At 45.5% G+C, this 13,693-nt stretch overlaps 1 protein-coding gene across 5 annotated transcripts in view; it reads left to right on the forward strand.

The window, feature by feature from the left end:
• The first annotated feature begins 86 nt into the window (after positions 1–86).
• The window catches only part of Nxpe3 (neurexophilin and PC-esterase domain family, member 3), a 64,221-nt gene continuing 50,614 nt past the window's right edge, over positions 87–13,693 (forward strand). Inside the window, exons 1-2 of one of the 5 annotated variants that reach the window (XM_005386334.2) lie at positions 87–621; positions 3,524–3,808. In XM_005386334.2, coding sequence (XP_005386391.1) covers positions 3,716–3,808 — 93 coding nt within the window. In that variant the 5' untranslated portion in view covers positions 87–621; positions 3,524–3,715. The remainder of the gene's footprint in view (positions 622–3,523; positions 3,809–13,693) is intronic. The other 4 variants (XM_005386336.2, XM_005386335.2, XM_013515083.1 and 1 more) reach the window with 4 other exon arrangements.

The raw sequence follows: 13,693 nt of genomic DNA on the forward strand, positions 1-13,693 counted from the left end.
TTCCTTGAACTATGCGCTTTTTTTTTTTTTGGTTTTTCTCCGGTACCGGGAACTGAACTCACGACCTTGCGCTTGCCAGGCAGGCGCTTGCCAGGCAGGTGCTTTGCCACTGAGCTAAATCCCCAGCCACCCTATGCGCTTTGTTTAAACTTATAATACAGATGCTTCTTGTTTTCTATAGTGAGAGGATGGATCATTGCACCACATGATTATGTAGTCTTTGAGAAACATACCATTTGGACCTTTTGGAGGCTTTGTTTTCTAGTTAAATGTCATACTGCCAGTTAAAGTTTTGACCTTTAGCTGTCTGATGGTGATTTTCCAGATCGAAGTTAATGTATGTAAATAGTCGCTGCACTGTTTTGTATTAGTAGGAAAAGGAAATGTCTCTGTTACCCTTCCTTCCACAACACTGTACTGAAGTCTGTGCGTGCCTCTGTACCTATGAAACGGTGTTCTGATTTCTAATAGGTTTTCCATCACTTGATGTTCAGTATCCTTACCTTCTAATCCTGTGTTTGTTTCTGTTGCAGCAGAAGCATGACGTAAAAGTCAAAAGACAGCAGTGTGTGCTACAACACGGCCAGAAGAGAATACCGGCTGCTGGTCAGGTATCTCAAGGTCAGGGTTGCATGCTGGAAGAAATGTTACTTTAAACTCTGTGATCTTATTTCCATTAAGTATTGCTCCCTGGGAAATTTTCAAAAAAGGTAAATTACATTGAATTATGTATTTTATTTTTTGGTTGATCTGAAAAATGTTTTTCTAGAGTCAGCCCTGCCCAGCACTCATATTCTCGATTCTGAGGTGATTTGAGATGCCAGGGGAATTTCCTGCTCCCCTGCAAATAGTTCTCATGTGATAATGTAGGTTTTGTATTTGCAGGAAAAACAGAAACCTGCTATGGTTTTTTTTTTTTTTTTTTCCACTTAAAAAAATTTTCATTTTAATTTGAGGTTTCCCTAAATATGGTTCAGTGCCTTGTTTCTCTTTGTGTCTGATGTTTAATTTTTACTTACAGAAATCACCTTTATTCTTTATATTTGCTATTTTTATTTCTTGATGAAAAATTAGGACATAGGGATAAAGGAAAAAAACAGAACCTGCTCAGAGTTATTTTTAGTGTGTATCTTTTTGAGACAAGGTCTTGCTGTTAGTATGTGTCTTTTAAAGCAGATCTGTCCAGTGTACTTCAAGCTGTGTCTTCTTCCATGTACAAATTGGTCTCTTTTTTTTTTTTTTTTTTTTGTGCCAGGAATTGAACTCAGGACCTTGAGCTTGCTAGGCAGTTGCTGTACCACTGAGCTGTCTATCTCCCTGGTCCCTTCAAATTGGTCTTTCAGTGCTCTACTTGCTTAAAGCACGAAGTCAGGGCCTTTCCTTGTGTGATTCTCCATAATTAAAGGCAAAAGAAGTTTCCAGCTAGAAGGGACTCTTTGCATTGCTGCCTATAGCCCTTTAGCTCCCTTAGTTTTGGATCTGCTGCCCTTGCTCTCCTTCTGTGTCACTGACCATCCTATGCCGCTGCTGGCTGACCCTGAGCCGCACTGACGTTCTCCACGTGGCTGATGCCCACACAGCGCACAAACCACACCTGTCCGCGGCACAGCTCAGTTCTGGTGCTTTAAAACCACTGACCATTGGGGAAAGCTATAATTTTATTTTATTTTATTTTTTGTCTTTTTGAAACAGGGTCTCGGTATGCAGTTCAGGCTGGCTGTGAGCTCACTTTGTAGCCCAGGCTGGTCCTGAACTTGCAACGATCCTCCTGCCACAGCCTCCCGAGTGCTGGGATTACAGGCGTGCGCCACCATGCCCGGCTAAAGCTATGATTTTTATGGTCAACTCTCCAAGAAGAATTTTTTAGCAGAAAATTTGGCAGAATTCTTGGTGACAGAATTATTGACAGAATTATTCTCTACTTTGCAGTGATTTCCTTCTTAGAATTCAGTCCCTTCAGGGTGGGTGTGTGCCTTGCTATTGGAGAGTGACGGTGTGGAGGGAGACAGTAAGCTGTCTTTCATAGTCCATGGCATCTGTCCTTCTGGCCCCTTCGCTCCCTCTGGATCAAATAGGGGCCTTCAGCATGTTGTGCAATAGCGTTCCCAGCGATGTGCATTTCTAGGCCTTCCTCCTCTGTAAGAAGGGACCTTTTGTCTGGTGTGAACATAAACTTTTTAAGGGACTTTCTGCCTCTTAGTACAGTGCGTGGTATTGCAGAGGGGACCTTGGTAATTATTTGTTGTGTAGACTGTTGAGTTAATGTATGCCCTGTAATGAGCCTAGTACTGTGAAGGAATTAGAGAATGTAATGTATTTATCATTAAGTTGCTTTTTCTTTTTTTTTTTTTTTTTGGTTTTTCTCCGGTACCGGGAACCGAACTCACGACCTTGCGCTTGCCAGGCAGGCGCTTTGCCAGTGAGCTAAATCCCCAGCCCCAAGTTGCTTTTTCTGATACGTGTTTTCTGTGTTTTTTCTTTAATGTAGTCATGATTGCTATAGCGTACCTGGGAGACAAGAAATACAAAGAGAGATCAGCTGAGAAGTGAGAAGTCCTGTGGGAATTCTGAGGGTAGAGAGCATGTTAATAGCTCGCTCTCGTCTCCTTTTGGGTCTGAGCTGGGGAGGGGTGTTGGCATGCTCCTTGTCAGGAATGGTGTAGACAGATGGAGTGAGGGGATAGGAGGCACGCTGGTTCCATAGCGCAGAACTGGAGGGAGTGCTGGTGCAGCTGCACACGTGTGTGTGCCCTTTCCACTTTGGCGGCCTGCCCCACCCTCCACAGAAAGCCTCTGTGGGAGCGCAATGCCAACAGCTTTTCACCTGTATCCATGGAGCGAGTATTTTGAATTTGTTGTACGGGAGAATAGTTAGGAATGGCAGACCTCGGAGTCCTCTGTGACAGCGGAGTTTGGAGTCCTGTCGCCTACTCCCCAGATGTAACTTTCATCCCCGAAGCCTTCAGGGCAGCTGTCATTCCTTCCTGCTCCTTGTTACTGGCTTTGGGGTGGGAGACCAAGGACCGTATCCGTAGTGGAGGAGTCGGGAGCCCAGAGTGTCTCCTGTTTCTGCTGTAAGAGTGAGCTGGCGCTTCTGGATTTCCGGAGCGTGTCGGGTGATGCGCACAACGTCCCAGAGCTCCACAGACGGTCACAAGGTTTTCTCTTAATACTTTCAAAATAGAATTACTACAGTAATGTTATATAACCAACTATGAGGGAAAGGAAGTGATTTTATTTAGTTAGATCTCCATGGACATTTATTTTTATTTTGGAATTTCTGAGAGTGAAAACAGTCGTCTTTGCTCTCCTAAAAGTTAAAACCTAAATAGGTGTTAGGGAAGATATATTACACAGGAGCCCGGGCTTGTGTGGAAGTGGAGTATTACCGTGTGCCAGCGCTTCGCTTTCTCTGTGACTGGCTGTAGCTGAGGCTCAGGAAGAGGGATGTGTTTCTCCTTTCCTTTCGCTCCACCCTTGCCTACTGCCCTTGGTGATGTCCTCCTGTTTCCCCTCTTTGAAGGAATTTGTAGAGGAAGAGTTTGCTTCTTCAGTAACCCACAGTCTCCCCTCTACACAAAGAACTCTTAAGGCTGCTGGAAGGATAGAAGCGAGTTAAACTGGAAGCTCGTCAGCATCTCGGAGAAAGACATGGAGTTTTGAGGAGTGAAGGTAGCATGGTGTCGGCCATGGGCGATCAGGACACAGCTGGACAATGCGGACCAATTTCTTCAGACTGCGGCTTTTCTGCTGTGTGCTGGCGGTGTTGATGGTGGTGGGCCTTGTCATCAATGTGACGCAGGTAGAGGTGAGTGCTCGGTACGTTCCGCTTGTTGGTCAGCAGTTTGGTTCACAGACAAAAGTGTTTGCCAAAATTTTGTTTTTGTTTGCAAACTCTGCCTTGGGTGACAGACACAACCACAGCCATCTTTCCTGCAAAACAAACCTGGCTATCTTTTACAGTCGTGGAACAAATTAACTTTGTTAAGGGAGATGCATATGTATATATTTTTTTCTGGTACTGGGGATTAAATTCAGTCTTTTCACACTGTTACGTCCTGGCCCTTTAAATTTTTTTTTTTTTAATTTTGAGATTGGATATTGCTAAGTCACTTAAGTTGCTTAGGCTGGCCTTGAACTTGTGACCTTTCTGCCTCAGCCTCCCAGAATGCAGGGATTATAGGAATGTACCACCGCACTTGGCAAGTTCTTCTTTTCATTTATTCAGTAAAGGGGCTGGGGATTTAGCTCAGCGGCAAAAGCGCCTGCCTGGCAGGCGCAAGGTCGTGAGTTCGGTTCCTGGTACCGGAGAAAAACCAAAAAACAAAACATTTATTCAGTAAGAATCTGAGTGTCCGCAGTATACACTGGTAAGAAGGTAAGGCTTACTGTACTTATAGAGCTCACTTTCGGAGTATACATGGGGGAAAAATACAAATTGAGTATCTCTTATCTGAACTATTTCAGACCAGAAGTGTTTCAGACTTTGTAGGTTTTTATTTCACTTTAGAAAGAAAAGAGGTTTATTTAGACTGTTACATTAAAGGCTTTTGGGTTTTGGAATTTTGTGTACACTTTACTGGTTGGGTGTCCCTAATCTGAAAATCTGAAGTCAGGTGCTCCAAAACCCAACCTTGCAAAAAGTTTGAGATTTCAAAGCATTTTGGATTTCAGCTTAGGGATGCTTATCCTGTAATAAGTAATAATCACAATCATGTAGTATAGCATTCTGATAATTAGAAATTATGAGAAGTGCCATAAGGAAAGGAGGGGAGTTACTCTAGGTTAGCGCTGGAGTGAGAGAAGAAAAGCGTGTTCAGGAGCAGACCTTGTCAGTGGCACCTGACACAAAGCCGGAGTGTTACACAGGAGTCGCTAAGTCTTTGTGAAGAGCACTAAGCGCGCTGCGGGACGGAGACCGTGTCACTGAACCCTCGCAAGTGCTTGACACTAAGAAGGCCCATGGTAGCATTTCTCCCTCTTTCCACCCGCTGCCATGACTTGGGTATCATAAAACTTCTGGAATAGTTTCTGCATAAAAAGTCGCTGTTCTTTTTGTTTTGTTGGCTTGTGGTACTTCTTAGGTTACAAGTCTGACCTGATGGCATTTCTTTGCGTATTAGGTTTTATTAGCACAAGATGCTCTAAAAACTAAGCCACAGGCTTTAAAAAAATTTCTCCTACTGGAATTCACTTTGTGGTTTTTTTACTGGAACACCTAATTTCACTATGAAATGGGCACATAGGGTCCTACAGGTTTTTTTCTGTGAATCTTTAATAAAAATTGTTCAATACTTGAAAAATGCTAAATGGCTCTGTTCAAGATTTTCTATTAAATATGACTTTGAAGTATGAGAATAAAGTCTCTCTTTTCTCTGCTTACCCTGCTCTTGCATGTGTTGCTGTGGATAAGTGGGTGCAGGTTCTGCACCGCTAGCGCTGTCTGCCTGGAAGCTGTCAGGGATGGGTCCAGGTGTGACAGCATCGTTCTCTCTCTAAGGTAGACATAACATAACCCACCATCTTAACCAGTTGTAAGCATACAGTTTAGTGGAGTTGAGTACATTACATCTTACGCAACTGCTACCACCATCTGCCTCCAGAATTTTTTTATTTTCCTAGACTCAAACTCTGTACCCAAGGGACAGTAATCACCCAGTCTTTCCCACCTTCAGCAGGCGCCCACTGTTCTGTTTTCTGTCTCTGGATGTGATGACTATAGGTGCTGCGTAGAAGTGGAATCATACGGTATTGGTCTTTTTCATAACTGGCTCTTTTATGTTAGCAGAATGTCTGCAAGGTACATCCATGTTGTAGCAGGCATCAGAATTTCCTGTGTAATATGTCTGTCTGTACACACAGAAAAAAGAATTATTGTTCATTCCTTAAAGAGGAATTTTGATCCGTGCTACAACATATACGTGTACATACCGTATTTTGTCTATCTGTTCGTCTGTCAGTGAACATTGGGGTTTTGCCTCCCTTGGCTGTTGTGCATAGTACTGTTATGAAGGTGGAGGTACAGATACTTCTTCGGGCCTCTGTTTCAGTTTCTTGGATGTGTTTGCACGGTGAGACTTCTGTAGCATGTGGTACTTCTAGTTTTTGAAGAACCACGGTACTGTTTTTCATAACAGTTGTACCATTTTCATTCCCACCGGCAGGGCACAGGGTTCCAATTCTTCCACATGCTTCCTGTACTTACTGTCATTTTGGTTTTTTGAGACAGGGTCTCACTGTGTTCCAAGCTGTCGTCAGAATCATACTGTAGCCCACAAGCTGGCCTTAAACTTGAATCCTCCTGCAAGAATGTTGGGTTTTGTTTTTTGTTTGTTTGTTTTTGTTTGTTTTGTTTTGTTTGTTTTTTGAGATAGGGTCTGGAAGCTGTCAGGGATGGGTCCGGGTGTGACAGCATCGTTCTCTCTCTAAGGTAGACATAACATAACCCACCATCTTAACTAAATGTTTTGTTTTGTTTGTTTTTTGAGATAGGGTCTCACCATATAGTTCAGTCTGGCCTTGAAATCACTGTAGCCCAGGTTGACCTGGAACTCTTGGCAATCTTCCTGCCTCAGCCTCCCAAGTGCTAGTATTACAGGTATGTACCATTGCTCCTGGCTGCTGCCCAAAATGTTGGGATTGCAGATGTGTGCTCCCATACCTGGCTTTTTTTTTAGATTGTAACCTTTGTTGTGGGTGTGAGATAGTGTCTTACTGTAAGGTTGTGTATGTATGTATGTGCATGTGCGTGTATGCACATGTGTGTAAGCCAGGGCTTTGTGTATGCCAGGCAAGTGCTGTACCACTGAGCTACATCATTAGCCCTGTTTTTATTTTGAGCTGGGCTACACAGCCTGGCCTTAAACTTGTGATGCTTCTGACTCAGTCTCTTGAGTAGTCATCATTTTAATTTGCATTTCCCTAGTGGTTTGTGATGCTGAGCATGTTTCTGTGTTCTTCTTGGCCGTGTGTGTGTGTGTGTGTGTGTGTGTGTGTGTGTGTGTGTGTGTGTATTTTTGAGAATTATCTATTTAAGTCCCCCTCCCCCTTTTTGATGCCGGGGGTCAAGCCTAGGGTTTCATGCTTACTAAGCAAGCACCCTGCCATTGAGTGATAGCTTTAGCCCTGTTGTTACCAGTCAGCTCAGGTTTCATTTTGTGTGTGCGCGCATGCGGTTTGGGTAGAAATTGTGGAAAGGCAAAGGGCATCTGCCTCCCTCCCTCCCTGTTAACAGCTCCAGCTCTGAGTGCCACGGCTCCCAGCTCTTAATGTTAACACCTCCTGCAGCTCTTTGCAGCCCTCTTAGCAGTCCACAGTGGCTGGAGCTAGTAGCTCTTACGCAGCTTTCCCTGCAGCTCCTGGTTCAGTCATGGCGAACCTTCTAGAGATGAGCGCCACACTGCAGCCCGAAGCCACTCGTTTCAGAGTGCCAACACTGCAGTTCAACCTGAGGGTTAAGGGTTCAGTTTAGAGAGAAACCACTCATACTTTAACATCTTTTGTCTTAAAAGAAAAATACCGTGCGTGCCGTAGGTTAGCCACCACTGTCCTCGGTCTTAGCAGTTCTCTGATGCCAGGTGTTTTCAGGACAAGCAGCCCCTAGGGTTACCAGTTCTTAGTGCAGCCAGCACCTCCTGGTCTGCTTGGAGTAGAATTAACAAGTAAGCAGAATAAAACCGTCCCAGACGGGTTTTATTGAGGCTCTCGGTGCGCGGGATGAGGGAGGTGCCCTGGACTGGCCCGAGGGGAGTGGGGCCGCAGGTTTTATTGAGGCTCTCGGTGCTCGGGATGAGGGAGGTGCCCTGGACTGGCCCGAGGGGAGTGGGGCCGCAGGTAGGTGGGAAGGCAGGCCCGCACGCGTGTGGTCTCCTCCGCTCACCCCGTGCACCGCCGTGCCGTCTGTGCGGGCCTCCTGAGCTGCCCTGCCCCGGCTGCTCTCCACCACAGTGAGGACGCCGCAGTGGCTGCTTCGTGGGTGGAGACCGGCGGCTGTGGGTGGGGTCGTCGGGAGCAGCCTGGCCAGGCACGGTCTCCCAGGTCAGTCGTGGGGAGTCGGGTTCAGCCGTAGCCCAAGTAAAGCTCTTTCTCGGTGATCATGAAAGTTGTAAAGACACAAACACAAACGTTACATTGCATACAGTGTAATGTACTCAATCAATTCCCTCCCGTTTTTTTTTTTTTTTGAGATGGGGTCTCCCTGTGTAGCCAGGCCAGGCTTGAACTCACTCTTCTGCTTTAGCTTCCCCAGGGCTAGGATTGCAGGTGTGCGTGACCGCAAAAATGTGCTCTCTCTGCCGTTTTCCAGATTCCACCTACCCTTTCAGTATCCATAGTTTGTTGCAGCGTCATTCTCTCTGATATTGATAGTTTGTGTCTTTTTTTATCAGTCAGGCTAGAGGTTTGTCGGTTTTATGGATCTTTTCTAAGAACAAACTTAGTTTTATTGCTTTCTCACTCTGAGGTTGGGTTTTTTTTTTTTTTTTTTTCATTACTGGGGTTTGAACCCGAGGCCTTATCAGTGAGCTGCATCCTCAGCCCTTTTTAGTTTTCACTTCGGGACAATCTCAGCAACTTGCTAAGGCCAGGCCGGGCTCAGATTTGTGATACTGGCTCCACTCTGAATTTTATGATTTTTCTTCTACCTGGTTTTTCTTAGAGGAAGATAAGGTCATTTACTTGAGAACTTTCCTTTTAGATAAAATGTTTAGTGCTGTACATTTCCTTTTACATACTAGTGTGGCGGTATACCCCAGCTTTTGATATAGTTTGTTTTTATTTTCATTCAGTTCAGAATACATTCTAGTTTTTCCTTTGATTTTTTTTTTTTTTTCCTTTGGTGAATGTGTTACTTAGAATATCTTAAGTTTCAAGTATTTGAGTATTTTCTGAATATCTTTCTGTTATTCTTCATTCCCTGAGAACATACTTTGTGTGCATTGTTTTTAAAGTTATTGAGGTTTGTTTCATGGCCCAGAGTGTGGTCCGCTTGGTGCGCATTTTGTGTGTCCTGGAGAAGCGTGTGCGCTGTCGCTGGGTGGAGCTCGGTAAGTCAGTCAGCGCGGCTGGCAGTGCTGCTCACATCTTCACCGTCCTTCCGTCCAGTCAGTGTGCTGTGTCGGTCCGGGGGCATGGACACTGAAATCTGTGGTTGCAACAGTGTCTGCGTCTGTTTATCTGTGCAGCTGTGATGGTTTTCACTTTATCTGTTTTCAAGTTTTGTAAGAAGGTACATAAATATTCAGAATTACTGTGTTTTTTTTGAAGACTTTAGTGCTTTATTACCATGAAGTGGCCTTGATTATCCCCATGTCTTCTGCTCTGAAATGTGCTCTGTCAGGTATTATATAGCCATTTGAGCTTCCCATTGTTTGGTGTTAATAGGTTTATCTTTTTTCTTTTTTTGGTACCAGGAATTGAACTCAGAGCCTCACGCTGTGCTGCTGAGCTGTATCCCCAGGCTGGTATATCTTTTCTCATCTTTTTAATTAATATTTTTTAAACCTGTTTGTGATTTTATATTTAAGACAGTTTATTATAGCCGGTGTGGTCTTGTTTTTTAAATCCACTGTGAGAATTTCTGGATTTAATTGGAATGCTTAGATTGTTTACCTTTTGTTTTTCTGAGACAGGTCTCACTGTGAAATTCAGGTAGGCCTTGAACTCACTAGATAGCCCAGGCTGGTCTCGAACTCATGGTGATTGTCCACATGTGCCACCACGCCCAACACGTACTGTTTCTATTACTACGTTTATTGGAATGATTATGTTTACATCTACCATTTGCTGTTTAGTTTACGTTTATCTTACCTTTTCTTTATTCTTTCTTTTCAGTTAGTGGAGTCTTTTTTTTTATGTTGAATCATGGTCTCGCTGAGTTGCTGAGTTGCTCGGACTGTCTCATACTTTTGATCATCTTGTCTCAGCCTCCCAAAGCGCCGGGGTTACAGGCATGTGCCACCACACCCGGCTAAGAAGGTTTTTTTTTTTTTTGGTGTGGGGAATTGAACTCAGGACCCCATGCCTGCCAGGCAGGGCTGTGCCACTGAGCCAGGTCCCCAGCCCTGGTTTTTTTATTCCAGCCTCACAAAAGTTTTATTTGAATGAGGTCACATCTGCACTTCTCATTCAGTGTATAGACAACTCACCGTTCCGTGCTGTGATTCTAGTGCAAGTTGTACAGATCTGGAACACAGAATGTAGTGCGCATGAGAGGAGAATAAATTTCAGTCTCAGAGCTACTGCAGAGCTTTACAGACACAACAGGTAAACACCAGTGAGGCCCTCGTAACCAGCAATCCAGTGTATTCAGATCTGAAGATACAAAGAGTAAAGGAGTGGACAGCAGTGCGTACGAACATGGCTGCGTTCAGTGAAGTTTTACTTACAGCACTCCCGACCCGTTGCCAGCTTTGGAGAGTGGCGGCTCCGCTGGGCTCTGCGGCGCGCCTGTCGTGTGGAGGCGCCCAGCCGTCTGGAGCTTGCGCCGTCACACGCGCGGCACAGCCGCAGGCGCACTTGTGGTCTCGGCTCCGTGCCTGTGAGGACTCACCGGTTCCTGGTGATCATACCCTTGGCCGCGTGGTTAGAAGTGTGGCTCGTTCTGCAGAGTGAAGGATGCACAGTTCTAGGTTATTTGGCCTTGGTTGTACCTCCAAAATGTAAACACTGTGTTTTTTAAAATCCGTTTTATTTTGTCCAGTGTGCTGACGAGTGATGACTGTTACTTCAGTGTTTTGTTAGGGTGTACTGTGTACACACTTACCACCTCACTTCACATAAGAACCTGGCCACAACATGGGCTTATTTCGTCTCTCCTGGCCTTAGTGCTAGAGTTATCATGTATCTCCCACATGTTACATACTATATACTTACAATTTTTTGTTTTAACAGTTAACTTTCGGAAAGAGCTTTATACACAACTTAGCATATCACTGAACCCTTTCCACACAGGCTCCCTTCACCTCTTAGATTTCTTCCCACCGTGAAACAAAACAAAAAGCTGCATACAGCCCCCACTACCCTCCCCCCAGAGCACAGCCCTCAGAAAACCTAGCGCGTACGCTCCGCACCTCGCACGCGCTCTTCCAGGGTCCCGCACGCGTGTGCACACAGACACAGACGCCGTGGTGGCAGGACAGTGCAGATCTGTATGTCTGTATCTGAATCTCCGGCTGCAGATTGTTTTTACGTGGGCAGAGAGAAAGAGGAGTCTTCAGTGCGGTGAGCTGCTTCTTGTTGGCGTCAGGCAGGTGCCTGTGTGGATGAGGCTTGTGCTGAGTGGGGCGTTGTCTCGTCTTAGGTGCTGGAAAGTTGGCAGGGGAATTACAGTGTTTGCAAGTTGTAAAACAACCAAAAACAAAAGCCAAAACAACAGGTAACTTTTAAGGAGGCCCACATCCTGAAAGTACAGTATTTTTGCCGTGTGGTGGCCGTTCCCTCTTGTTTGTGCGTCAGTGTTTCCACCTGGTAGTACTTTCTTTCTTTCTGGGCTGCCTTTTACATATCTTATGGGGCAGGTTTTTCACTGTGAAACCTATTGTTTTTGACAAGTTTGAAAAAATAAATGTAGTGTTTGTTTTTTTGAAAATACGTAGCAGACCGTATTTTTTCAAGTCGTCTTAGATATACAGAAACTTGGCACAGAAACGCATCAGACAGATCTCATACGGTCACCTTCTGCCCCCAAGTTTCCCCTTTTATTAAGAGCTTGCGTTAGTGTGGTGTGTTTGTTAAAATCGATACAGTATTATCGATTATCCAGAGCTTACATTGGGTTATGTTCTCTGTGTTTAATTCTGTGGGTTTTGATAAATGCATGTCATGTATCCGTCATTAAGAGGATCATAGAGATTAGTTTTATTGACCTAAAAATGCCCTGTACTTCATCTGTTCATTGCTGTCCTTTCTTCTGAACACTGGACAGCTGTTTTTTTTTGATGTTAAGGATTGAACCCAGGGCCTTTGCGCTGAGCTACATCCCTAGCCACTCTTTCAGTTTTGAGACAGGGCCTCACTGCGTTGTTTAGGCTGGGCTCTAATGTGTGATCCTGCTGCCCCAGCCTTACAGAGTGCCAGGGTTACAGATGTGTGCCACCATGCCAGCTTTTTTCTTTTTTAAACAATAGATGTTTATTCCTCAGAGTTCTGGAGGCCGGGAAGTCCGAGGTCAGGGTCCCGGCTGATTGGGTTTCTGGTGAGGGCTCCCTTTGTACCTTGCAGATGTCTGCTTCACTGTGCTCATACGGGACGGAAAGAGAGCTCTCTTGTCGTCTCAGAAAGTCACTGCTGACGTCCTGAGGGTCCATTCTCAGGGCCTTGCCTAACCCCAGTTACCAAAGACCCGTCTTGAAATATCACCCTATCACCAGGGCTTGGGCAATCGGCATATAACTGCGCCCACCAGGAGGTCGGTGCTGTGGATCTTTCAGAGATGAGGGCCCAGACTGCAGCCGCAAACCCGCCTACTTACTGCAGAGTGCCAACAGCGCAGTTTAACCTGGATGCTGAGGCTTTAGTTTAGAGCAAACAGCAGCTCATACATTAGCATCTTCTGTTTTACAAGAAAACTGCGTGTGCCACAGGCTCACCAGAACTGCGCTAGATGATGCCACGCACCTCAAGTCCTCCCTTCTCAAATCGCCCTGATCCATAATTCTTGTTCATTTTAACCGTTTCTCTTACGCAGGATGAGTTTTGATGTAAGAGAGGCCCAGTATGTTTAATTGGGCTTCTGTGAGAAGCAGGAACTCTTAACTTCTCAAATGTGAGAGGACAGTCAGTTCAGACATCAAGGGAAACGTCGCTGGCCCAGAGCAGGTAATTTACCACATTGTACATAACTGAGGTTTAAGCTGCTGTTCAACAGGAAGTGCGGGTAGCATCTGTAGAAATTTAGGTTTCTCATACGTGGTTTTGGTTCACATTTCTCGGAGTGCCCTTGAAATCACTGTGTAGCCCAGGCTGGCCTCGATCTTGGCACAATCTTCTTGCCTCAGCCTCCGGAGTGTTGGCATTTACAGGCATGTACCACCATGCCCAGCTGCCCACGCTAAGACAGGTGTTCTCGTGCCCCAAACGAATGGCATTAGAAGGGACAGAAGCACCAGTGCAGGCAGCAGGTTTTTAGCGAGGTTCTTCTCGGGAAGCCAAAGCTGCATTCCATCAGATTGAGGCGGCAGTTCCTCCAGAGTCTGGTGGTTTCCAGCTGCCCTTGGCTGGCCTTGAGCGTGGTGCTCTTGCTCGTCATTGCAGTCTTCCTGTGGAGAGATGCAGCCGTGCCGCTCCCCGAGAGCGCTGTGGTGTGCTCCAGCACGGAGGCATTTTGGATGAGCGTCTGGAAGCTGGATGATTGTAGGGGAGCAGTTCAGGCTGCCCTGTCTTCTCTGGGCATTGGGCGGTGTACCGGCGATTGTCATGCAGAGTTGAAAGACTGTTTCATTGGTAAGGTGCTGGTGAGAGCTTGGCCATTGCTCCTTTTGAGTAATTTTTAAAAGTCCTGTCTTTTTCCCTCAGGTTCACTCGACATGTGTTGCAGGTCTGTGAAGTTGTTCCCCTGCTCAGTTCCTTTTTTTGCCTGTTCGCCTCCTCCTTTTGGGTGGTTTTTCTTAGTGTTTCCTTTTTTGTCTTTTTGAGACAGGGTCTGGCTATGCAGTTCAGGCTGCCTTTGAGCTCACTTTGTAGCCCAGGCTGGCCT

Source organism: Chinchilla lanigera, unplaced genomic scaffold (genome assembly GCF_000276665.1).
Source record: "Chinchilla lanigera isolate Chin_1 unplaced genomic scaffold, ChiLan1.0 scaffold00026, whole genome shotgun sequence".
NCBI lineage: Eukaryota > Metazoa > Chordata > Mammalia > Rodentia > Chinchillidae > Chinchilla > Chinchilla lanigera.